The 25,521-nt window shown below is 52.1% G+C and overlaps 1 protein-coding gene across 1 annotated transcript; it reads left to right on the forward strand.

Annotated features, from left to right (window-relative positions):
- Nucleotides 1-648: 648 nt before the first annotated feature.
- Nucleotides 649-25,521, forward strand: LYRM2 (LYR motif containing 2). The gene is made up of 3 exons (XM_088456766.1): nt 649-747; nt 22,837-22,977; nt 25,073-25,521. Exons 1-3 carry the CDS (start codon nt 706-708, stop codon nt 25,151-25,153), a joined length of 264 nt encoding a protein of 87 aa, XP_088312892.1. The 5' UTR covers nt 649-705; the 3' UTR covers nt 25,154-25,521.

Below are 25,521 nucleotides of genomic sequence, written 5' to 3' on the forward strand. Positions count from 1 at the left end.
AGCGGCAATCATCATCATCACCATCATTATTATTTTCATTATTATTATTATTATTATTATTATTATTATTATTATTATTATTATTATTATTATCATTATATTAATCTCTCCCAGTAGCAGCAATCATCATCATCACCATCATTATTATTTTCATTATTATTATTATTATTATTATTATTATTAATTAATATTATCAATATCATTATTATTATTATTATTATTATTATTATTATTATTATTATTATCAAATATTAATATTATCAATATCATTATTATTATTATTATTATTATTATTATTATTATTATTATTATTATTATTATTATTATTATTATTATATTAATCTCTCCCAGTAGCAGCAATCATCATCATCACCATCATTATTATTATTATTATTATTATTATTATTATTATTATTATTATTATTATTATTATTATTATTATTATTATTATATTACACACTCCCAGTGGCTGCATGTAAGACATCCGGCCAGCAGATGGAGCAGATCACGGCACACCACACCACACCACAGACGTAAATAGAGGTTTGAGAAACACTGTCCCTGTTGTTGGAGCCATGTTTGTTTGGCTTTTCCGCCTATCTAAGGCTGTTTCTGTCTCCGGCAAAATGGCCGCTGCCGTGTGACAGAACAGAGACACAGGAGACAGAGCCTATTAGCAGCAGTAGCGCAGTATGTGAGCAGGTGATGTCCTCCCGGCTCCCCCCTGCTGCCCTCAGCCTGAGGCAGGTAATCATGTGATCCTGCTCTGCTGGGTGTAATACAGGGGCACTGTGCTCTGCTGGGTGTAATACAGGGGGCAATGTGCTCTGCTGGGTGTAATACAGGGGCACTGTGCTCTGCTGGGTGTAATACAGGAGCACTGTGCTCTGCTGGGTGTAATAGAGGGGGCAATGTGCTCTGCTGGGTGTAATAGAGGGGCCAATGTGCTCTGCTGGGTGTAATAGAGGGGGCAATGTGCTCTGCTGGGTGTAATACAGGGGCACTGTGCTCTGCTGGGTGTAATACAGGGGCACTGTGCTCTGCTGGGTGTAATACAGGGGGCAATGTGCTCTGCTGGGTGTAATACAGGGGCACTGTGCTCTGCTGGGTGTAATACAGGAGCACTGTGCTCTGCTGGGTGTAATAGAGGGGGCAATGTGCTCTGCTGGGTGTAATAGAGGGGCCAATGTGCTCTGCTGGGTGTAATAGAGGGGGCAATGTGCTCTGCTGGGTGTAATACAGGGGCACTGTGCTCTGCTGGGTGTAATACAGGGGCACTGTGCTCTGCTGGGTGTAATACAGGGGGCAATGTGCTCTGCTGGGTGTAATACAGGGGCACTGTGCTCTGCTGGGTGTAATACAGGAGCACTGTGCTCTGCTGGGTGTAATAGAGGGGGCAATGTGCTCTGCTGGGTGTAATAGAGGGGCCAATGTGCTCTGCTGGGTGTAATAGAGGGGGCAATGTGCTCTGCTGGGTGTAATACAGGGGCACTGTGCTCTGCTGGGTGTAATACAGGGGCACTGTGCTCTGCTGGGTGTAATAGAGGGGGCAATGTGCTCTGCTGGGTGTAATAGAGGGGCCAATGTGCTCTGCTGGGTGTAATAGAGGGGCCAATGTGTCCTGCTGGGTGTAATACACGGGGCACTGTGCTCTGCAGGGTGTAATACAGGGGAACTGCTCTGCTGGGTGTAATACAGGGGACACTGTGCTCTGCTGGGTGTAATACAGGGGACACTGTGCTCTGCTGGGTGTAATAAAGGGGAACTGTGCTTTGCTGGGTGTAATACAGGGACGCTGCTCTGCTGTGTGTAATACAGGGGCACTGTGCTCAGCTGGGTGTAATACAGGGGGCATTGTGCTCTGCTGTGTGTAATACAGGGGCACTGTGCTCTGCTGGGTGTAATATAGGGTCACTGCTCTGCTGGGTGTAATACAGGGGCACTGTGCTCTGCTGGGTGTAATACAGGGACGCTGCTCTGCTGGGTGTAATACAAGGGCACTGTGCTCTGCTGGGTGTAATACTGGGGCACTGTGCTCTGCTGGGTGTCCTACAGGGGCACTGTGCTCTGCTGGGTGTCCTACAGGGACACTGTGCTCTGCTGGGTGTAATACTGGGGCACTGTGCTCTGCTGGGTGTAATACTGGGGCATTGTGCTCTGCTGGGTGTAATACAGGGGACACTGCTCTGCTGGGTGTAATACAGGGAAACTGCTCTGCTGGGTGTTGTACATAATACAGGGAAACTGCTCTGCTGGTGTTGTACATGGGCACTGTGCTCTGCTGGGTGTAATACAGGGGCACTGTGCTCTGCTGGGTGTAATACTGGGCACTGTGCTCTGCTGGGTGTAATATAGGGACACCTGCTCTGCTGGTGTAATACTGGGGCACTGCTCTGCTGGGTGTAATTCTGGGGCACTGCTCTGCTGGTGTTACAGGGCACCTTGTGCTCTGCTGGGTGTATTACAGGAGACTGCTCTGCTGGGTGTAATACTGGGGCACTGTGCTCTGCTGGGTGTCCTACAGGGGCACTGTGCTCTGCTGGGTGTAATACTGGGGCACTGTGCTCTGCTGGGTGTAATACAGGGGACACTGCTCTGCTGGGTGTAATACTGGGGCACTGTGCTCTGCTGGGTGTAATACAGGGGACACTGCTCTGCTGGGTGTAATACTGGGGCACTGTACTCTGCTGGGTGTAATACTGGGGCACTGTGCTCTGCTGGGTGTAATACAGGGGACACTGCAATGCTGGGTGTAATACTGGGGCACTGTGCTATGCTGGGTGTAATACTGGGGCACTGTGCTCTGCTGGGTGTAATACTGGGGCACTGTGCTCTGCTGGGTGTAATACTGGGGCACTGTTCTCTGCTGGGTGTAATACAGGGGCACTGCTCTGCTGGGTGTAATACAGGGGCACTGTGCTCTGCTGGGTGTAATACAGGGGGCACTGTGCTCTGCTGGGTGTAGTACTGGGGCACTGTGCTCTGCTGGGTGTAATACAGGGGGCACTGTTCTCTGCTGGGTGTAATACTGGGGCACTGTGCTCTGCTAGGTGTAATACAGGGGGTACTGTGCTCTGCTGGGTGTCCTACAGGGGCACTGTGCTCTGCTAGGTATAATACAGGGGGCACTGTGCTCTGCTGGGTGTAATACTGGGGCACTGTGCTCTGCGTGGTGTAATACTAGGGCACTGTGCTCTGCGTGGTGTAATACTGGGGCACTGTGCTCTGCTGGGTGTAATACAGGGGACACTGCTCTGCTGGGTGTTCTACATGGGCACTGTGCTCTGCTGGGTGTAATACAGGGGGCACTGTGCTCTGCTGGGTGTAATATAGGGACACTGCTCTGCTGGGTGTAATACAGGGACACTGCTCTGCTGTATGTTCTACATGGGCACTGTGCTCTGCTGGGTGTAATACAGGGGGCATTGTGCTCTGCTGTGTGTAATACAGGGGCACTGTGCTCTGCTGGGTGTAATATAGGGTCACTGCTCTGCTGGGTGTAATACAGGGTCACTGCTCTGCTGGGTATAATACAGGGGCACTGCGCTCTGCTGGGTGTAATACAGGGACGCTGCTCTGCTGGGTGTAATACAGGGGCACTGTGCTCAGCTGGGTGTAATACTGGGGCACTGTGCTCTGCTGGGTGTAATACTGGGGCACTGTGCTCTGCTGGGTGTCCTACAGGGGCACTGTGCTCTGCTGGGTGTCCTACAGGGACACTGTGCTCTGCTGGGTGTAATACTGGTGCACTGTGCTCTGCTGGGTGTAATACTGGGGCATTGTGCTCTGCTGGGTGTAATACAGGGGACACTGCTCTGATGGGTGTAATACAGGGAAACTGCTCTGCTGTGTGTTGTACATGGGCACTGTGCTCTGCTGGGTGTAATACAGGGGCACTGCTCTGCTGGGTGTAATACTGGGGCACTGTGCTCTGCTGGGTGTAATATAGGGACACTGCTCTGCTGGGTGTAATACTGGGGCACTGCTCTGCTGGGTGTAATACTGGGGCACTGCTCTGCTGGGTGTAATACAGGGGACACTGCTTTGCTGGGTGTAATACAGGGGACACTGTGCTCTGCTGGGTGTATTACAGGAGACTGCTCTGCTGGGTGTAATACAGGGGCACTGTGCTCTGCTGGGTGTAATACAGGGGCACTGTGCTCTGCTGGGTGTTATACGGTGGCACTGTGCTCTGCTGGGTGTAATACTGGGGCACTGTGCTCTGCTGGGTGTAATACAGGGGACACTGTGCTTTGCTGGGTATAATTCAGGGGCACTTTGCTTAGTGTAATACAGGGACACTGTGCTCTGCTGGGTGTAATACAGGGGACACTGCTCTGCTGGGTGTAATACAGGGGACACTGTGCTCTGCTGGGTGTAATACTGGGGCACTGTGCTCAGCTGGGTGTAATACTGGGGCACTGTGCTCTGCTGGGTGTAATACAGGGGACACTGCTCTGCTGGGTGTAATACTGGGGCACTGTGCTCTGCTGGGTGTAATACTGGGGCACTGTGCTCTGCTGGGTGTAATACTGGGGCACTGTGCTCTGCTGGGTGTAATACAGGGGGCACTGTGCTCTGCTGGGTGTAATACTGGGGCACTGTGCTCTGCTGGGTGTAATACAGGGGCCACTGCTCTGCTGGGTGTAATACAGGGACACTGCTCTGCTGGGTGTAATACAGGGGACACTGTGCTCTGCTGGGTGTAATACAGGGGACACTGCTTTGCTGGGTGTAATACAGGGGACACTGTGCTCTGCTGGGTGTAATACAGGGGACACTGCTCTGCTGGGTGTAATTCAGGGGGCACTGTGCTCTGCTGGGTGTAATACTGGGGCACTGTGCTCTGCTGGGTGTAATACTGGGGCACTGTGCTCTGCTGGGTGTAAAACAGGGGACACTGCTCTGCTGGGTGTAATACTGGGGCACTGTGCTATGCTGGTGTAATACTGGGGCACTGTGCTCTGCTGGGTGTAATACAGGGACACTGCTCTGCTGGGTGTAATACTAGGGCACTGCTCTGCTGGGTGTAATACAGGGGGCACCGTGCTCTGCTGGGTGTAATACAGGGGGCACCGTGCTCTGCTGGGTGTAATAAAGGGGAACTGTGCTCTGCTCGGTGTAATACAGGGGAACTGTGCTCTGCTGGGTGTAATACAGGGGACACTGCTCTGCTGGGTGTAATACAGGGGACACTGTGCTCTGCTGGGTGTAATATAGGGGACACTGCTCTGCTGGGTGTAATACAGGGGCACTGTGCTCTGCTGGGTGTAATACTGGGGCACTGTGCTCTGCTGGGTGTAATACTGGGGCACTGTGCTCTGCTGGGTGTAAAACAGGGGACACTGCTCTGCTGGGTGTAATACTGGGGCACTGTGCTATGCTGGTGTAATACTGGGGCACTGTGCTCTGCTGGGTGTAATACAGGGACACTGCTCTGCTGGGTGTAATACTGGGGCACTGCTCTGCTGGGTGTAATACAGGGGGCACCGTGCTCTGCTGGGTGTAATACAGGGGGCACCGTGCTCTGCTGGGTGTAATAAAGGGGAACTGTGCTCTGCTCTGTGTAATACAGGGGAACTGTGCTCTGCTGGGTGTAATACAGGGGACACTGCTCTGCTGGGTGTAATACAGGGGACACTGTGCTCTGCTGGGTGTAATATAGGGGACACTGCTCTGCTGGGTGTAATACAGGGGCACTGTGCTCTGCCGGGTGTAATACAGGGGACACTGCTCTGCTGGGTGTAATACTGGGGCACTGTGCTCTGCTGGGTGTAATATTGGGGCACTGTGCTCTGCTGGGTGTAATACTGGGGCACTGTGCTCTGCTGGATGTTCTACATGGGCACTGTGCTCTACTGGGTGTAATACAGGGATACTGCTCTGCTGGGTGTAATACTGGGGCACTGCTCTGCTGGGTGTAATACAGGGGGCACTGCTCTGCTGGGTGTAATACAGGGGCACTGTGCTCTGCTGGGTGTAATACTGGGGCACTGTGCTCTGCTGGGTGTAATACAGGGGCACTGTGCTCTGCTGGGTGTAATACAGGTGGCACTGTGCTCTGCTGGGTGTCCTACAGGGGCACTGTGCTCTGCTGGGTATAATACAGGGGGCACTGTGCTCTGCTGGGTGTAATACAGGGGGCACTGTGCTCTGCTGGGTGTAATACTGGGGCACTGCTCTGCTGGGTGTAATACTGGGGCACTGCTCTGCTGGGTGTAATACTGGGGCACTGTGCTCTGCTGGGTGTAATACTGGGGCACTGTGCTCTGCTGGGTGTAATACAGGGGGCACTGTGCTCTGCTCTGTGTAATACAGGGGCCACTGTGCTCTGATGGGTGTAATACAGGGAACTCTGTGCTTTGCTGTGTGTAATAAAGGGGAACTGTGCTTTGCTGTGTGTAATACAGGGGACACTGCTCTGCTGGGTGTAATACAGGGGACACTGCTCTGCTGGGTGTAATACTGGGGCACTGTGCTCAGCTGGGTGTAATACAGGGGACACTGCTCTGCTGGGTGTAATACAGGGGACACTGCTCTGCTGGGTGTAATACAGGGGACACTGCTTTGCTGGGTGTAATACAGGGGCACTGTGCTCTGCTGGGTGTCCTACAGGGGCACTGTGCTCTGCTGGGTATAATACTGGGGCACTGTGCTCTGCTGGGTGTAATACTGGGGCACTGTGCACTGCTGGGTGTAATACAGGGGACACTGCTCTGCTGGGTGTTCTACATGGGCACTGTGCTCTGCTGGGTGTAATACAGGTGGCACTGTGCTCTTCTGGGTGTAATACAGGGACACTGATCTGCTGGGTGTCCTACAGGGGCACTGTGCTCTGCTCGGTGTAATACTGGGGCACTGTACTCTGCTGGGTGTAATACAGGGACGCTGCTCTGCTGGGTGTAATACAGGGGGCACTGTGCTCTGATGGGTGTAATACAAGGGCACTGTGCTAAGCTGGGTGTAATACTGGGGCACTGTGCTCTGCTGGGTGTAATACTGGGGTACTGTGCTCTGCTGGGTGTAATACTGGGGCACTGTGCTCTGCTGGGTGTCCTACAGGGGCACTGTGCTCTGCTGGGTGTAATACTGGGGCACTGTGCTCTGCTGGGTGTAATACGCAATGTGCTCTGCTGGGTGTAATACAGGGGACACTGCTCTGCTGGGTGTAATACAGGGACACTGCTCTGCTGGGTGTATTACTGGGGCACTGCTCTGCTGGGTGTAATACAGGGGACACTGCTTTGCTGGGTGTAATACAGGGGACACTGCTCTGCTGGGTGTAATACAGGGGACACTGCTCTGCTGGGTGTAATACAGGGGCACTGTGCTCTGCTGGGTGTAATACAGGGGCGCTGTGCTCTGCTGGGTGTAATAGGGGGCGCTGTGCTCTGCTGGGTGTAATACTGGGGCGCTGTGCTCTGCTGGGTGTAATACAGGGGCACTGTGCTCTGCTGGGTGTAATACTAGGACACTGTGCTCTGCTGGGTGTCCTACAGGGGCTCTGTGCTCTGCTGGGTGTAATACAGGGGACACTGTGCTTTGCTTAGTGTAATTCAGGGGCACTGCGCTCTGCTGTTTGTGATACAGGGGCACTGTGCTCTGCTGGGTGTATTTCAGGGGCACTGTGCTTTGCTGGGTGTAATACAGGGGATACTGTGCTCTGCTGGGTGCAATACGGGGCACTGTGCTCTGCTGGGTGTAATACTGGGGCACTGTGCTCTGCTGGGTGTAATACAGGGGACATTGCTCTGCTGGGTGTAATACAGGGACACTGCTCTGCTGGGTGTTCTACATGGGCACTGTGCTCTGCTTGGTGTAAATACAGGGGGCACTGTGCTCTGCTGGGTATAATACTTCGGCAATGTGCTCTGCTGGGTGTAATACTGGGGCACTGTGCTCTGCTTGGTATAATACAGGGGGCACTGTGCTCTACTGGGTATAATACTGGGGCACTGTGCTCTTAATGTAATACAGGGGACACTGCTCTGCTGGGTGTAATACAGGGACACTGCTCTGCTGGGTGTTCTACATGGGCACTGTGCTCTGCTGGGTGTTCTACATGGGCACTGTGCTCTGCTGGGTGTAATATAGGGGACACTGCTTTGCTGGGTGTAATACAGGGGACACTGTGCTCTGCTGGGTGTAATACTGGGGCACTGTGCTCAGCTGGGTGTAATACTGGGGCACTGTGCTCTGCTGGGTGTAATACAGGGACACTGCTCTGCTGGGTGTAATACTGGGGCACTGCTCTGCTGGGTGTAATACAGGGGGCACCGTGCTCTGCTGGGTGTAATAAAGGGGAACTGTGCTCTGCTAGGTGTAATACAGGGGACACTGCTCTGCTGGGTGGAATACAGGGGACACTGCTCTGCTGGGTGTAATACAGGGACACTGCTCTGCTGGGTGTAATACAGGGGGCACTGCTCTGCTGGGTGTAATACAGGGGGCACTGCTCTGCTGGGTGTAATACTGGGGAACTGTGCTCTGCTTGGTGTAATACAGGGGCACTGCTCTGCTAGGTTTAATAAAGGGTAAATGTGCTCTGCTGGGTGTAATACAGGGGACACTGCTCTGCTGGGTGTTCTACATGGGCACTGTGCTCTACTGGGTGTAATATAGGGGACACTGCTCTGCTGGGTGTAATACAGGGGCACTGTGCTCAGCTGGGTGTAATGCTGGGGCACTGTGCTCTGCTGGGTGTAATACAGGGGCACTGTGCTCTGCTGGGTGTAATACATTGGGCACTGTGCTCTGCTGGGTGTAATACAGGGGGCACTGCTCTGCTGGGTGTAATACAGGGGGCACTGTGCTCTGCTGGGTGTAATACTGGGGCACTGTGCTCTGCTGGGTGTCCTACAGGGGCACTGTGCTCTGCTGGGTATAATACTGGGGCACTGTGCTCTGCTGGGTATAATACAGGGGGCACTGTGCTCTGCTGGGTGTAATACTGGGGCACTGTGCTCTGCTGGTTGTAATACTGGGGCACTGTGCTCTGCTGGGTGTAATACAGGGGGCACTGTGCTCTGCTGGGTGTAATACAGGGAACACTGTGCTCTGATGGGTGTAATACAGGGAACTCTGTGCTTTGCTGTGTGTAATAAAGGGGAACTGTGCTTTGCTGGTTGTAATACAGGGACACTGCTCTGCTGGGTGTAATACAGGGGACACTGCTCTGCTGGGTGTAATACAGGGGACACTGCTCTGCTGGGTGTAATACTGGGGCACTGTGCTCAGCTGTGTATAATACAGTGGACACTGCTCTGCTGGGTGTAATACAGAGGACACTGCTCTGCTGGGTGTAATACAGGGGCACTGTGCTCTGCTGGGTGTCCTACAGGGGCACTGTGCTCTGCTGGGTATAATACTGGGGCACTGTGCTCTGCTGGGTGTAATACTGGGGCACTGTGCACTGCTGGGTGTAATACAGGGGACAATGCTCTGCTGGGTGTTCTACATGGGCACTGTGCTCTGCTGGTTGTAATACTAGGGGCACTGTGCTCTGCTGGGTGTAATACAGGGGACACTGCTCTGATGGGTGTAATACAGGGAACTCTGTGCTTTGCTGTGTGTAATAAAGGGGAACTGTGCTTTGCTGGTTGTAATACAGGGACACTGCTCTGCTGGGTGTAATACAGGGGACACTGCTCTGCTGGGTGTAATACAGGGGACACTGCTCTGCTGGGTGTAATACTGGGGCACTGTGCTCAGCTGGGTGTAATACAGGGGACACTGCTCTGCTGTGTGTAATACAGGGGACACTGCTCTGCTGGGTGTAATACAGGGGCACTGTGCTCTGCTGGGTGTCCTACAGGGGCACTGTGCTCTGCTATGTACAATACTGGGGCACTGTGCTCTGCTGGGTGTAATACTGGGGCACTGTGCACTGCTGGGTGTAATACAGGGGACACTGCTCTGCTGGGTGTTCTACATGGGCACTGTGCTCTGCTGGGTGTAATACAGGGGGCACTGTGCTCTGCTGGGTGTAATACAGGGGGCACTGTGCTCTGCTGGGTGTAATACAGGGGACACTGCTCTGCTGGGTGTAATACAGGGGCACTGTGCTCTGCTGGGTGTAATACAGGGGCGCTGTGCTCTGCTGGGTGTAATTCAGGGGACACTGTGCTTTGCTTAGTGTAATTCAGGGGCACTGCGCTCTGCTGTTTGTGATACAGGGGCACTGTGCTCTGCTGGGTGTATTTCAGGGGCACTGTGCTTTGCTGGGTGTAATACAGGGGATACTGTGCTCTGCTGGGTGCAATACGGGGCACTGTGCTCTGCTGGGTGTAATACTGGGGCACTGTGCTCTGCTGGGTGTAATACAGGGGACATTGCTCTGCTGGGTGTAATACAGGGACACTGCTCTGCTGGGTGTTCTACATGGGCACTGTGCTCTGCTTGGTGTAAATACAGGGGGCACTGTGCTCTGCTGGGTATAATACTTCGGCAATGTGCTCTGCTGGGTGTAATACTGGGGCACTGTGCTCTGCTTGGTATAATACAGGGGGCACTGTGCTCTACTGGGTATAATACTGGGGCACTGTGCTCTTAATGTAATACAGGGGACACTGCTCTGCTGGGTGTAATACAGGGACACTGCTCTGCTGGGTGTTCTACATGGGCACTGTGCTCTGCTGGGTGTTCTACATGGGCACTGTGCTCTGCTGGGTGTAATATAGGGGACACTGCTTTGCTGGGTGTAATACAGGGGACACTGTGCTCTGCTGGGTGTAATACTGGGGCACTGTGCTCAGCTGGGTGTAATACTGGGGCACTGTGCTCTGCTGGGTGTAATACAGGGACACTGCTCTGCTGGGTGTAATACTGGGGCACTGCTCTGCTGGGTGTAATACAGGGGGCACCGTGCTCTGCTGGGTGTAATAAAGGGGAACTGTGCTCTGCTAGGTGTAATACAGGGGACACTGCTCTGCTGGGTGGAATACAGGGGACACTGCTCTGCTGGGTGTAATACAGGGACACTGCTCTGCTGGGTGTAATACAGGGGGCACTGCTCTGCTGGGTGTAATACAGGGGGCACTGCTCTGCTGGGTGTAATACTGGGGAACTGTGCTCTGCTTGGTGTAATACAGGGGCACTGCTCTGCTAGGTTTAATAAAGGGTAAATGTGCTCTGCTGGGTGTAATACAGGGGACACTGCTCTGCTGGGTGTTCTACATGGGCACTGTGCTCTACTGGGTGTAATATAGGGGACACTGCTCTGCTGGGTGTAATACAGGGGCACTGTGCTCAGCTGGGTGTAATGCTGGGGCACTGTGCTCTGCTGGGTGTAATACAGGGGCACTGTGCTCTGCTGGGTGTAATACATTGGGCACTGTGCTCTGCTGGGTGTAATACAGGGGGCACTGCTCTGCTGGGTGTAATACAGGGGGCACTGTGCTCTGCTGGGTGTAATACTGGGGCACTGTGCTCTGCTGGGTGTCCTACAGGGGCACTGTGCTCTGCTGGGTATAATACTGGGGCACTGTGCTCTGCTGGGTATAATACAGGGGGCACTGTGCTCTGCTGGGTGTAATACTGGGGCACTGTGCTCTGCTGGTTGTAATACTGGGGCACTGTGCTCTGCTGGGTGTAATACAGGGGGCACTGTGCTCTGCTGGGTGTAATACAGGGAACACTGTGCTCTGATGGGTGTAATACAGGGAACTCTGTGCTTTGCTGTGTGTAATAAAGGGGAACTGTGCTTTGCTGGTTGTAATACAGGGACACTGCTCTGCTGGGTGTAATACAGGGGACACTGCTCTGCTGGGTGTAATACAGGGGACACTGCTCTGCTGGGTGTAATACTGGGGCACTGTGCTCAGCTGTGTATAATACAGTGGACACTGCTCTGCTGGGTGTAATACAGAGGACACTGCTCTGCTGGGTGTAATACAGGGGCACTGTGCTCTGCTGGGTGTCCTACAGGGGCACTGTGCTCTGCTGGGTATAATACTGGGGCACTGTGCTCTGCTGGGTGTAATACTGGGGCACTGTGCACTGCTGGGTGTAATACAGGGGACAATGCTCTGCTGGGTGTTCTACATGGGCACTGTGCTCTGCTGGTTGTAATACTAGGGGCACTGTGCTCTGCTGGGTGTAATACAGGGGACACTGCTCTGATGGGTGTAATACAGGGAACTCTGTGCTTTGCTGTGTGTAATAAAGGGGAACTGTGCTTTGCTGGTTGTAATACAGGGACACTGCTCTGCTGGGTGTAATACAGGGGACACTGCTCTGCTGGGTGTAATACAGGGGACACTGCTCTGCTGGGTGTAATACTGGGGCACTGTGCTCAGCTGGGTGTAATACAGGGGACACTGCTCTGCTGTGTGTAATACAGGGGACACTGCTCTGCTGGGTGTAATACAGGGGCACTGTGCTCTGCTGGGTGTCCTACAGGGGCACTGTGCTCTGCTATGTACAATACTGGGGCACTGTGCTCTGCTGGGTGTAATACTGGGGCACTGTGCACTGCTGGGTGTAATACAGGGGACACTGCTCTGCTGGGTGTTCTACATGGGCACTGTGCTCTGCTGGGTGTAATACAGGGGGCACTGTGCTCTGCTGGGTGTAATACAGGGGGCACTGTGCTCTGCTGGGTGTAATACAGGGGACACTGCTCTGCTGGGTGTAATACAGGGGCACTGTGCTCTGCTGGGTGTAATACAGGGGCGCTGTGCTCTGCTGGGTGTAATTCAGGGGCGCTGTGCTCTGCTGGGTGTAATACTGGGGCGCTGTGCTCTGCTGGGTGTAATACAGGGGCACTGTGCTCTGCTGGGTGTAATACTAGGGCACTGTGCTCTGCTGGGTGTCCTACAGGGGCACTGTGCTCTGCTGGGTGTAATACAGGGGACACTGTGCTTTGCTGGGTGTAATTCAGGGGCACTGTGCTTTGCTTAGTGTAATACAGGGGCACTGCGCTCTGCTGTTTGTGATACAGGGGCACTGTGCTCTGCTGTTTGTATTTCAGGGGCACTGTGCTTTGCTGGGTGTAATACAGGGGATACTGTGGTCTACTGGGTGCAATACGGGGCACTGTGCTCTGCTGGGTGTAATACTGGGGCACTGTGCTCTGCTGGGTGTAATACAGGGGACACTGCTCTGCTGGGTGTAATACAGGGACACTGCTCTGCTGGGTGTTCTACATGGGCACTGTGCTCTGCTGGGTGTAAATACAGGGGGCACTGTGCTCTGCTGGGTATAATACTTCTGCACTGTGCTCTGCTGGGTATAATACAGGGGGCACTGTGCTCTACTGGGTATAATACTGGGGCACTGTGCTCTGGATGTAATACAGGGGACACTGCTCTGCTGGGTGTAATACAGGGACACTGCTCTGCTGGGTGTTCTACATGGGCACTGTGCTCTGCTGGGTGTAATATAGGGGACACTGCTTTGCTGGGTGTAATACAGGGGACACTGTGCTCTGCTGGGTGTAATACAGGAGACACTGCTCTGCTGGGTGTAATACAGGGGACACTGTGCTCTTCTGGGTGTAATATTGGGGCACTGTGCTCAGCTGGGTGTAATACTGGGTCACTGTGCTCTGCTCGGTGTAATACAGGGGACACTGCTGGGTGTAATACTGGGGCACTGTGCTATGCTTGGTGTAATACTGGGGCACTGTGCTCTGCTGGGTGTAATACAGGGACACTGCTCTGCTGGGTGTAATATTGGGGCACTGCTCTGCTGGGTGTAATACAGGGGGCACCGTGCTCTGCTGGGTGTAATACAGGGGGCACCGTGCTCTGCTGGGTATAATAAAGGGGAACTGTGCTCTACTAGGTGTAATACAGGGGACGCTGCTCTGCTGGGTGGAATACAGGGGACCCTGCTCTGCTGGGTGTAATATAGGGGACACTGCTCTGCTGGGTGTAATACAGGGGCACTGTGCTCTGCTGGGTGTAATACAGGGGACACTGCTCTGCTGGGTGTAATACTGGGGCACTGTGCTCTGCTGGGTGTAATACTGGGGCACTGTGCTCTGCTGGGTGTTCTACATGGGCACTGTGCTCTGCTGGGTGTAATACAGGGACACTGCTCTGCTGGGTGTAATACGGGGGCACTGCTCTGCTGGGTGTAATACAGGGGGAACTGTGCTCTGCTGGGTGTAATACAGGGGGAACTGTGCTCTGCTGGGTGTAATACAGGGGCACTGCTCTGCTGGGTTTAATAAAGGGTAAATGTGCTCTGCTGGGTGTAATACAGGGGACACTGCTCTGCTGGGTGTAATACAGGGGACACTGCTCTGCTGGGTGTTCTACATGGGCACTGTGCTCTGCTGGGTGTAATATAGGGGACACTGCTCTGCTGGGTGTAATACAGGGTCACTGTGCTCAGCTTGGTGTAATACAGGGGCACTGTGCTCTGCTGGTTGTAATACAGGGGCACTGTGCTCTGCTGGGTGTAATACAGGGGGCACTGTGCTCTGCTGGGTGTAATACAGGGGGCACTGTGCTCTGCTGGGTGTAATACTGGGGCACTGTGCTCTGCTGGGTGTACTACAAGGGCACTGTGCTCTGCTCGGTATAATACTGGGGCACTGTGCTCTGCTGGGTATAATACAGGTGGCACTGTGCTCTGCTGGTTATAATACTGGGGCACTGTGCTCTGCTGGGTGTAATACTGGGGCACTGTGCACTGCTGGGTGTAATACAGGGGACACTGCTCTGCTGGGTGTTCTACATGGGCACTGTGCTCTGCTGGGTGTAATACAGGGGGCACTGCTCTGCTGGGTGTAATACAGGGGACACTGTGCTCTGATGGGTGTAATACAGTGAACTCTGTGCTTTGCTGTGTGTAATAAAGGGGAACTGTGCTTTGCTGGTTGTAATACAGGGACACTGCTCTGCTGGGTGTAATACAGGGGACACTGCTCTGCTGGGTGTAATACAGGGGACACTGCTCTGCTGGGTGTAATACAGGGAACTCTGTGCTTTGCTGTGTGTAATAAAGGGGAACTGTGCTTTGCTGGTTGTAATACAGGGACACTGCTCTGCTGGGTGTAATACAGGGACACTGCTCTGCTGGGTGTAATACAGGGACACTGCTCTGCTGGGTGTAATACAGGGGACACTGCTCTGCTGGGTGTTCTACATGGGCACTGTGCTCAGCTGGGTGTAATACAGGGGACACTGCTCTGCTGGGTGTAATACAGAGGACACTGCTCTGCTGGGTGTAATAGAGGGGCACTGTGCTCTGCTCGGTGTCCTACAGGGGCACTGTGCTCTGCTGGGTATAATACTGGGGCACTGTGCTCTGCTGGGTGTAATACTGGGGCACTATGCACTGCTGGGTGTAATACAGGGGACACTGCTCTGCTGGGTGTTCTACATGGGCACTGTGCTCTGCTGGGTGTAATACAGGGGGCACTGTGCTCTGCTGGGTGTAATACAGGGGACACTGTGCTCTGATGGGTGTAATACAGGGCTCTGTGCTTTGCTGTGTGTAATAAAGGGGAACTGTGCTTTGCTGGTTGTAATACAGGGACACTGCTCTTCTGGGTGTAATACAGGGGACACTGCTCTGCTGGGTGTAATACTAGGGACACTGCTCTGCTTGGTGTAATTCTGGGGCACTGTGCTCAGCTGGGTGTAATACAAGGGACACTGCTCTGCTGTGTGTAATACAGGGGACACTGCTCTGCTGGGTGTAATACAGGGGCACTGTGCTCTGCTGGGTGTCCTACAGGGGCACTGTGCTCTGCTGGGTATAATACTGGGGCACTGTGCTCTGCTGGGTGTAATACTGGGGCTCTGTGCACTGCTGGGTGTAATACAGGGGACACTGCTCTGCTGGGTGTTCTACATGGGCATTGTGCTCTACTGGGTGTAATACAGGGGGCACTGTGCTCTGCTGGGTGTAATACAGGGGGCACTGTGCTCTGCTGGGTGTAATACAGGGACACTGCTCTGCTGGGTGTTCTACATGGGCACTGTGCTCTGCTGGGTGTAATACTGGGGGCACTGCTCTGCTGGGTGTAATACAGGGGGCACTGTGCTCTGCTGGGTGTAATATAGGGACACTGCTCTGCTGGGTGTAATACAGGGACACTGATCTGCTGGGTGTAATACAGGGGCACTGTGCTCTGCTGGGTGTAATACTGGGGCACTGTGCTCTGCTGGGTGTAATACTGGGGCACTGTGCTCTGCTGGGTGTAATACAGGGACGCTGCTCTGCTGGGTGTAATACAGGGACACTTCTCTGCTGGGTGTAATACTGGGGCACTGCTCTGCTGGGTGTAATGCTGGGGTACTGCTCTGCTGGGTTTAATACAGGGGACACTGTGCTCTGCTGGGTGTAATACAGGGGACACTGCTCTGCTGGGTGTATAACAGGGGACACTGCTATGCTGGGTGTAATACAGGGGCACTGTGCTCTGCTGGGTGTAATACAGGGTCGCTGTGCTCTGCTGGGTGTAATACAGTGGCACTGTGCTCTGCTGGGTGTAATACTGGGGCACTGTGCTCTGCTGGGTGTAATACAGGGGCACTGTGCTCTGCTGGGTGTAATACTAGGGCATTGTGCTCTGCTGAGTGTCCTACAGGGGCACTGTGCTCTGCTGGGTGTAATACAGGGGACACTGTGCTTTGCTGGGTGTAATTCAGGGGCACTGTGCTTTGCTTAGTGTAATACAGGGGCACTGCGCTCTGCTGTTTGTGATACAGGGGCACTGTGCTCTGCTTGGTGTATTTCAGGGGCACTGTGCTTTGCTTGGTGTAATACAGGGGATACTGTTTTACTCGGTGTAATACAGGGGCACTGTGCTCTGCTGGGTGTCATACATGGGGCACTGTGCTTTGCTTAGTGTAATACAGGGGACACTGTATTGCTGGGTGTAATACAGGGGACGCTATTGCTGGGTGTAATACAGGGAACACTGTACTTTGGGTGTAATACAGGGGCACTGTGTTTTGCTGGGTGTAATACAGGGGCACTGTGCTCTGCTGGGTGTAATACAGGGGAAACTGCTTTGCTGGGTGTAATACAGGGAACACTGCTTTGCTTGGTGTAATACAGGGAACACTGCTTTGCTGGGTGTAATACAGGGGACACGGCTTTGCTGGGTGTAATACAGGGGCACTGTGCTCTGCTTGGTGTAATACAGGGGACACTGCTTTGCTGGGTGTAATACAGGGGACACGGCTTTGCTGGGTGTAATACAGGGGCACTGTGCTCTGCTGGGTGTAATACAGGGAACACTGCTTTGCTGGGTGTAATACAGGGAACGCTGCTTTGCTGGGTGTAATACAGGGTACACGGCTTTGCTGGGTGTAATACAGGGGCACTGTGCTCTGCTGGGTGTAATACAGGGGACACTGCTCTGCTGGGTGTAATACAGGGAACACTGCTCTGCTGGGTGTAATACAGGGAACACTGCTTTGCTGGGTGTAATACAGGGAACACTGCTTTGCTGGGTGTAATACAAGGGCACTGTGCTCTGCTGGGTGTAATACAGGGGACACTGCTTTGCTGGGTGTAATACAGGGGACACTGCTTTGCTGGGTGTAATACAGGGGACACTGCTTTGCTGGGTGTAATACAAGGTCACTGTACTCCGCAATGCTGTATATAATAGAGGGTGCATTTCTCTGCAGATCTGTTTATCAATTCATAAAGGGGGGCAGTATAGTCTGAAGTGCTACATGTAATAGTGGAGTAGTGTGTTCTGCAGCGCTAATTATAATGTTATAATGGAGTGGTCAGTGCTAGGTGTAATACAGTGGACAGGTGCTCTGCAGTGCTTGTTGTAATTGAAGGGGCTTTGTGCTCTGCATTATTGAATTTAAAGGAGGGGGCAGTGTGGTCTGCAGTGTTGAAAATAAGAGGGGGCAGTATGCTCTGCAGTGCTGGATATAATAGAGGGGCAGTGTGCTCTGCAGTGCTGGATATAATAGTGGGGCAGTGTGCTCTGCAGTGTTGGATATAATAGAGGGGCAGTGTGCTGTGCAGTGCTGGATATAATAGAGGGGCAGTGTGCAGTGCTGGATATAATAGAGGGGCAGTGTGCAGTGCTGGATATAATAGAGGGGCAGTGTGCTGTGCAGTGCTGAATATAATAGAGGGGCAGTGTGCAGTACAGTGTTGGATATAATAGAAGGGGCAGTGTGCAGTGCTGGATATAATAGAGGGGCAGTGTGCTGTGCAGTGTTGGATATAACAGAGGGGCAGTGTGCTCTGCAGTGCTGGATATAATAGAGGGGCAGTGTGCTGGATATAATAGAGGGGCAGTGGGCTGTGCAGTGTTGGATATAATAGAGGGGCAGTGTGCTCTGCAGTGCTGGATATAATAGAGGGGCAGTGTGCTGGATATAATAGAGGGACAGAGGGCTGTGCAGTGTTGCATATAATAGAGGGGCAGTGTGCTGTGCAGTGCTGGATATAATAAAGGGGCAGTGTGCAGTGCTGGATATATTAGAGGGGCAGTGGGCTCTGCAGTGCTGGATATAATAGAGGGGCAGAGTGGTGTGCAGTGCTGGATATATTAGAGGGGCAGTGGGCTCTGCAGTGCTGGATATAATAGAGGGGCAGAGTGGTGTGCAGTGCTGGATATAATAGAGGGGCAGTGTGCTGTGCAGTGCTGGATATAATAGAGGGGCAGTGTGCAGTGCTGGATATAATAGAGGGGCAGTGTGCAGTGCTGGATATAATAGAGGGGCAGTGTGCTCTTCAGTGCTGGATATAATAGAGGGGCAGTGTGCTCTGCAGTGCTGGATATAATAGAGGGGCAGTGTGCTGGATATAATAGAGGGGCAGTGTGCTGTGCAGTGCTGGATATAATAGAGGGGCAGTGTGCTCTGCAGTGCTGGATATAGTAGAGGGGCAGTGTGCTGTGCAGTGCTGGATATAATAGAGGGGCAGTGTGCTGTGCAGTGCTGGATATAATAGAGGGGCAGTGTGCTGTGCAGTGCTGGATATAATAGAGGGGCAGTGTGCTGTGCAGTGCTGGATATAATTGAGGGTCAGTGTGCAGTGCTGGATATAATAGAGGGGCAGTATGCTCTGCAGTGCTTGATATAATAGAGGGGTAGTGTGCTCTGCAGTGCTGGATATAATAGAGGGGCAGTGGGCTCTGCAGTGCTGGATATAATAGAGCGGCAGTGTGCTGTGCAGTGCTGGATATAATAGGCAGTGGGCTGTGCAGTGCTGGATATAATAGAGGGGCAGTGTGCTCTGCAGTGCTGGAATAGAGGGGCAGTGTGCTCTGCAGTGCTGGATATAATAGAGGGGCAGCGTGCTGTACAGTGCTGGATATAATAGAGGGGCAGTGTGCTCTGCAGTGCTGGATATAATAGAGGGGCAGTGTGCTGTGCAGTGCTGGATATAATAGAGGGGCAGTGTGCTCTGCAGTGCTGGATATAATAGAGGGGCAGTGTGCTATGCAGTGCTGGATATAATAGAGGGGCAGTGTGCTGTGCAGTGCTGGATATAATAGAGGGGCAGTGTGCTGTGCAGTGCTGGATATAATAGAGGGGCAGTGTGCAGTGCTGGATATAATAGAGGGGCAGTGTGCTGTGCTGGATATAATAGAGGGGCAGTGTGCTGTGCAGTGCTGGATATAATAGAGGGGCAGTGTGCTGTGCAGTGCTGGATATAATAGAGGGGCAGTGTGCTGTGCAGTGCTGGATATAATAGAGGGGCAGTGTGCTGTGCAGTGCTGGATATAATAGAGGGGCAGTGTGCTGTGCAGTGCTGGATATAATAGAGGGGCAGTGTGCTGTGCAGTGCTGGATATAATAGGGGGGCAGTGTGCTCTGTAGTGCTGGATATATTAGCGGGGCAGTGTGCTGTGCAGTGCTGGATGTAATAGAGGGGCAGTGTGCTGTGCAGTGCTGGATATAATAGAGGGGCAGTGTGCTCTGCAGTGCTGGATATAATAGAGGGGCAGTGTGCTGTGCAGTGCTGGATATAATAGAGGGGCAGTGTGCTGTGCAGTGCTGGATATAATAGAGGGGCAGTGGGCTCTGCAGTGCTGGATATAATAGAGCGGCAGTGTGCTGTGCAGTGCTGAATATAATAGAGAGGCAGTGTGCTGTGCAGTGCTGGATATAATAGAGGGGCAGTGTGCTCTGCAGTGCTGGAATAGTGGGGCAGTGTGCTCTGCAGTGCTGGAATAGAGGGGCAGTGTGCTCTGCAGTGCTGGATATAATAGAGGGGCAGCGTGCTGTACAGTGCTGGATATAATAGAGGGGCAGTGTGCTCTGCAGTGCTGGATATAATAGAGGGGCAGTGTGCTGTGCAGTGCTGGATATAATAGAGGGGCAGTGTGCTGTGCAGTGCTGGATATAATAGAGGGGCAGTGTGCTCTGCAGTGCTGGATATAATAGAGGGGCAGTGTGCTATGCAGTGCTGGATATAATAGAGGGGCAGTGTGCTCTGCAGTGCTGGATATAATAGAGGGGCAGTGTGCTGTGCAGTGCTGGATATAATAGAGGGGCAGTGTGCAGTGCTGGATATAATAGAGGGGCAGTGTGCAGTGCTGGATATAATAGAGGGGTAGTGTGCTCTGCAGTGCTGGATATAATAGAGGGGCAGTGTGCTCTGCAGTGCTGGATATAATAGAGGGGCAGTGTGCTGTGCAGTGCTGGATATAATAGAGGGGCAGTGTGCAGTGCTGGATATAATAGAAGGGTAGTGTGCTCTGCAGTGCTGGATATAATAGAGGGGTAGTGTGCTCTGCCGTGCTGGATATAATAGAGGGGCAGTGGGCTCTGCAGTGCTGGATATAATAGAGCGGCAGTGTGCTGTGCAGTGCTGGATATAATAGGCAGTGGGCTGTGCAGTGCTGGATATAATAGAGGGGCAGTGTGCTCTGCAGTGCTGGAATAGAGGGGCAGTGTGCTCTGCAGTGCTGGAATAGAGGGGCAGTGTGCTCTGCAGTGCTGGATATAATAGAGGGGCAGCGTGCTGTACAGTGCTGGATATAATAGAGGGGCAGTGTGCTCTGCAGTGCTGGATATAATAGAGGGGCAGTGTGCTGTGCAGTGCTGGATATAATAGAGGGGCAGTGTGCTCTGCAGTGCTGGATATAATAGAGGGGCAGTGTGCTATGCAGTGCTGGATATAATAGAGGGGCAGTGTGCTGTGCAGTGCTGGATATAATAGAGGGGCAGTGTGCTGTGCAGTGCTGGATATAATAGAGGGGCAGTGTGCAGTGCTGGATATAATAGAGGGGCAGTGTGCTGTGCTGGATATAATAGAGGGGCAGTGTGCTGTGCAGTGCTGGATATAATAGAGGGGCAGTGTGCTGTGCAGTGCTGGATATAATAGAGGGGCAGTGTGCTGTGCAGTGCTGGATATAATAGAGGGGCAGTGTGCTGTGCAGTGCTGGATATAATAGAGGGGCAGTGTGCTGTGCAGTGCTGGATATAATAGAGGGGCAGTGTGCTGTGCAGTGCTGGATATAATAGGGGGGCAGTGTGCTCTGTAGTGCTGGATATATTAGCGGGGCAGTGTGCTGTGCAGTGCTGGATGTAATAGAGGGGCAGTGTGCTGTGCAGTGCTGGATATAATAGAGGGGCAGTGTGCTCTGCAGTGCTGGATATAATAGAGGGGCAGTGTGCTGTGCAGTGCTGGATATAATAGAGGGGCAGTGTGCTGTGCAGTGCTGGATATAATAGAGGGGCAGTGGGCTCTGCAGTGCTGGATATAATAGAGCGGCAGTGTGCTGTGCAGTGCTGAATATAATAGAGAGGCAGTGTGCTGTGCAGTGCTGGATATAATAGAGGGGCAGTGTGCTCTGCAGTGCTGGAATAGTGGGGCAGTGTGCTCTGCAGTGCTGGAATAGAGGGGCAGTGTGCTCTGCAGTGCTGGATATAATAGAGGGGCAGCGTGCTGTACAGTGCTGGATATAATAGAGGGGCAGTGTGCTCTGCAGTGCTGGATATAATAGAGGGGCAGTGTGCTGTGCAGTGCTGGATATAATAGAGGGGCAGTGTGCTCTGCAGTGCTGGATATAATAGAGGGGCAGTGTGCTATGCAGTGCTGGATATAATAGAGGGGCAGTGTGCTCTGCAGTGCTGGATATAATAGAGGGGCAGTGTGCTGTGCAGTGCTGGATATAATAGAGGGGCAGTGTGCAGTGCTGGATATAATAGAGGGGCAGTGTGCAGTGCTGGATATAATAGAGGGGTAGTGTGCTCTGCAGTGCTGGATATAATAGAGGGGCAGTGTGCTCTGCAGTGCTGGATATAATAGAGGGGCAGTGTGCTGTGCAGTGCTGGATATAATAGAGGGGCAGTGTGCAGTGCTGGATATAATAGAAGGGTAGTGTGCTCTGCAGTGCTGGATATAATAGAGGGGTAGTGTGCTCTGCCGTGCTGGATATAATAGAGGGGCAGTGGGCTCTGCAGTGCTGGATATAATAGAGGGGCAGTGTGCTCTGCAGTGCTGGATATAATAGGGGGACAGTGTGCTGTGCAGTGCTGGATATAATAGAGGGGCAGTGTGCTCTGCAGTGCTGGATATAATAGAGGGGTAGTGTGCTCTGCAGTGCTGGATATAATAGAGGGGCAGAGTGCTCTGCAGTGCTGGATATAATAGAGGGGCAGTGTGCTGTGCAGTGCTGGATATAATAGAGGGGCAGTGTGCTGTGCAGTGCTGTATATAATAGAGGGGCAGTGTGCAGTGCTGGATATAATAGAGGGGCAGTGTGCTGTGCAGTGCTGGATATAATAGAGGGGCAGTGTGCTGTGCAGTGCTGGATATAATAGAGGGGCAGTGTGCTGTGCAGTGCTGGATATAATAGAGGGGCAGTGTGCTGTGCAGTGCTGGATATAATAGAGGGGTAGCCAGGGGCCAGTAGACGGCTCTGACGTTTACCCTTTGTGTCGGTAGTTCCTGCTCCGGCAGGAGGTGCTGGGTCTGTATAGGAGGATCCTACGGGCTGTGCAGAAAATACCTGATCCTGCCGACCGGAGGTACATGGAGGACTGGGTCAGGGGCGAGTTCAAGAGGAACAAAGCCACCACTGATGAGGTGAGAGGGAGACAGCGTGTCACCTGGGCGTAAGATGCTTCTCTCCGTACAGTCATGTGCGCCATGTATGTGTTCAACGGAAAACCCCGGCGCTATTCTCCGCTCCGGTGCCGGGATGAGAATGCGTCCAATCCCCATATATGTAGTATACATACACACACACACACACACACATACATACATACACATACATACGCACATACATACATACACATACATACGCACATACATACATACATACATACACACACATACATACACACACACACACATACATACGCACATACATACATACACATACAGACGCACATACATACATTCATACATACACACACAATTATACACACACACATACATACACATACATACCCATACATACACACATACATACACACACACACACATATACACATACACACACACATACACATATATACACACATAAATACATACATACAGTATCTGTCTATCAGCCGGAAATTCATCCAAGTATCATAGAGAACATGAGACCTTTCCATCATCAACTACACTGCGTCTTCCAGTCTGTATATGGGAGACTGCGCTGAGTAATGTGATATGTGACACCTGTATATCTGTGTGCTCCTGAGTCTGTATATGGGAGACTGCGCTGAGTAATGTGGTATGTGACAGCTGTATATCTGTGTGCTCCTGAGTCTGTATATGGGAGACTGCGCTGAGTAATGTGATATGTGACACCTGTATATCTGTGTGCTCCTGAGTCTGTATATGGGAGACTGCGCTGAGTAATGTGATATGTGACACCTGTATATCTGTGTGCTCCTGAGTCTGTATATAGAAGACTGCGCTGTGTAATGTGATATGTGACACCTGTATATCTGTGTGCTCCTGAGTCTGTATATGGGAGACTGTGCTGAGTAATGTGATATGTGACAGCTGTATATCTGTGTGCTCCTGAGTCTGTATATGGGAGACTGCGCTGTGTAATGTGATATGTGACACCTGTATACCTGTGTGCTCCTGAGTCTGTATATGGAGACTGCGCTGAGTGATGTGATATGTGACACGTGTATATCTGTGTGCTCCTGAGTCTGTGTATAGGAGACTGCGCTGAGTAATGTGATATGTGACACCTGTATATCTGTGTGCTCCTGAGTCTGTATATGGGAGACTGCGCTGTGTAATGTGATATGTGACACCTGTATATCTGTGTGCTCCTGAGTCTGTATATGGGAGACTGCACTGATTAATGTGATATGTGACACCTGTATATCTGTGTGCTCCTGAGTCTGTATATGGGAGACTGCGCTGAGTAATGTGATATGTGACACCTGTATATCTGTGTGCTCCTGAGTCTGTATATGGGAGACTGCGCTGAGTAATGTGATATGTGACATCTGTATATCTGTGTGCTCCTGAGTCTGTATATAGGAGACTGCGCTGAGTAATGTGATATGTGACACCTGTATATCTGTGTGCTCCTGAGTCTGTATATAGGAGACTGTGCTGAGTAATGTGATATGTGACACCTGTATATCGGTGTGCTCCTGAGTCTGTATATGGGAGACTGCTCTGAGTAATGTGATATGTGACACCTGTATATCTGTGTGCTCCTGAGTCTGTATATGGGAGACTGCGCTGAGTAATGTGATATGTGACACCTGTATATCTGTGTGCTCCTGAGTCTGTATATGGCGTGGGACATAGCTGCGGTACCTGCGTTGTAGCACTTTGCACACTGATTGAGGGACTCGGTCGCACACAGATATATATGTGTCACATATCTAATTAATCAGCACAGCCTCCTGGTGCATCGTAGTCACAGCACATTGCGATTTAGACACAGAACAGGATGCCGCCTCTAGTAGAGTCGCACAGGACGTGACGCGCCAAGAGCGGCTGTATGCCGTGACTGCAGGAAGAAAGTTTAAACGAGATACAATGAGCGGTTATATCAGCCCTGTGTGATACCAGACACCTGTGCTTTGTAAGTGTACTCGTGAGATACCACCAGTAATTCACCACGTCTACCAGGCAGGGTATACTGATAGTCAGTGCCATGCTTTCCTCATCTCTATCCCGCCATTGATGTTTGTCCTGCTTTTCTCCTTCTCAGGTGACGGTGCGTATGATGATCACACAAGGACAGCGCCAAGTACAGGGGTTGGAGATATCTCTACAACTGGCCAAATCCTAGAGCCCCGTCCTCCGCTGCACCCATACTCGCCAGTATACACGGAATGGGAGGCACTCTGACCTCGCAGGCTGTGCAACATTCTCCATCTCTACCAAATACCCCGCGAGGCCCTACAAGGCCCTGACGTCAGAGACTAATAGACATGTTGGTGGAGGTGACGGTTACTGACTGTTGGGTGACTCACCGGGACAGGACCCTTCAACACCTCATCTTCCGCCAGACTGATGGGAAACTTGTGACAGGAGTCCGCACAATGACAGCTTCCATTGGCCTGTCCTGCATCCGCTGTATCTTCCTACCAGTAGATGTACTGATCCCGCTGTAACTGAGCGAGCGCTGGAATAATAAAATATTTATCAATAGTACAA

Source organism: Taudactylus pleione, unplaced genomic scaffold (genome assembly GCF_031769625.1).
Source record: "Taudactylus pleione unplaced genomic scaffold, aTauple2 ptg000715l, whole genome shotgun sequence".
Classification (NCBI taxonomy): Eukaryota; Metazoa; Chordata; class Amphibia; order Anura; family Myobatrachidae; genus Taudactylus; species Taudactylus pleione.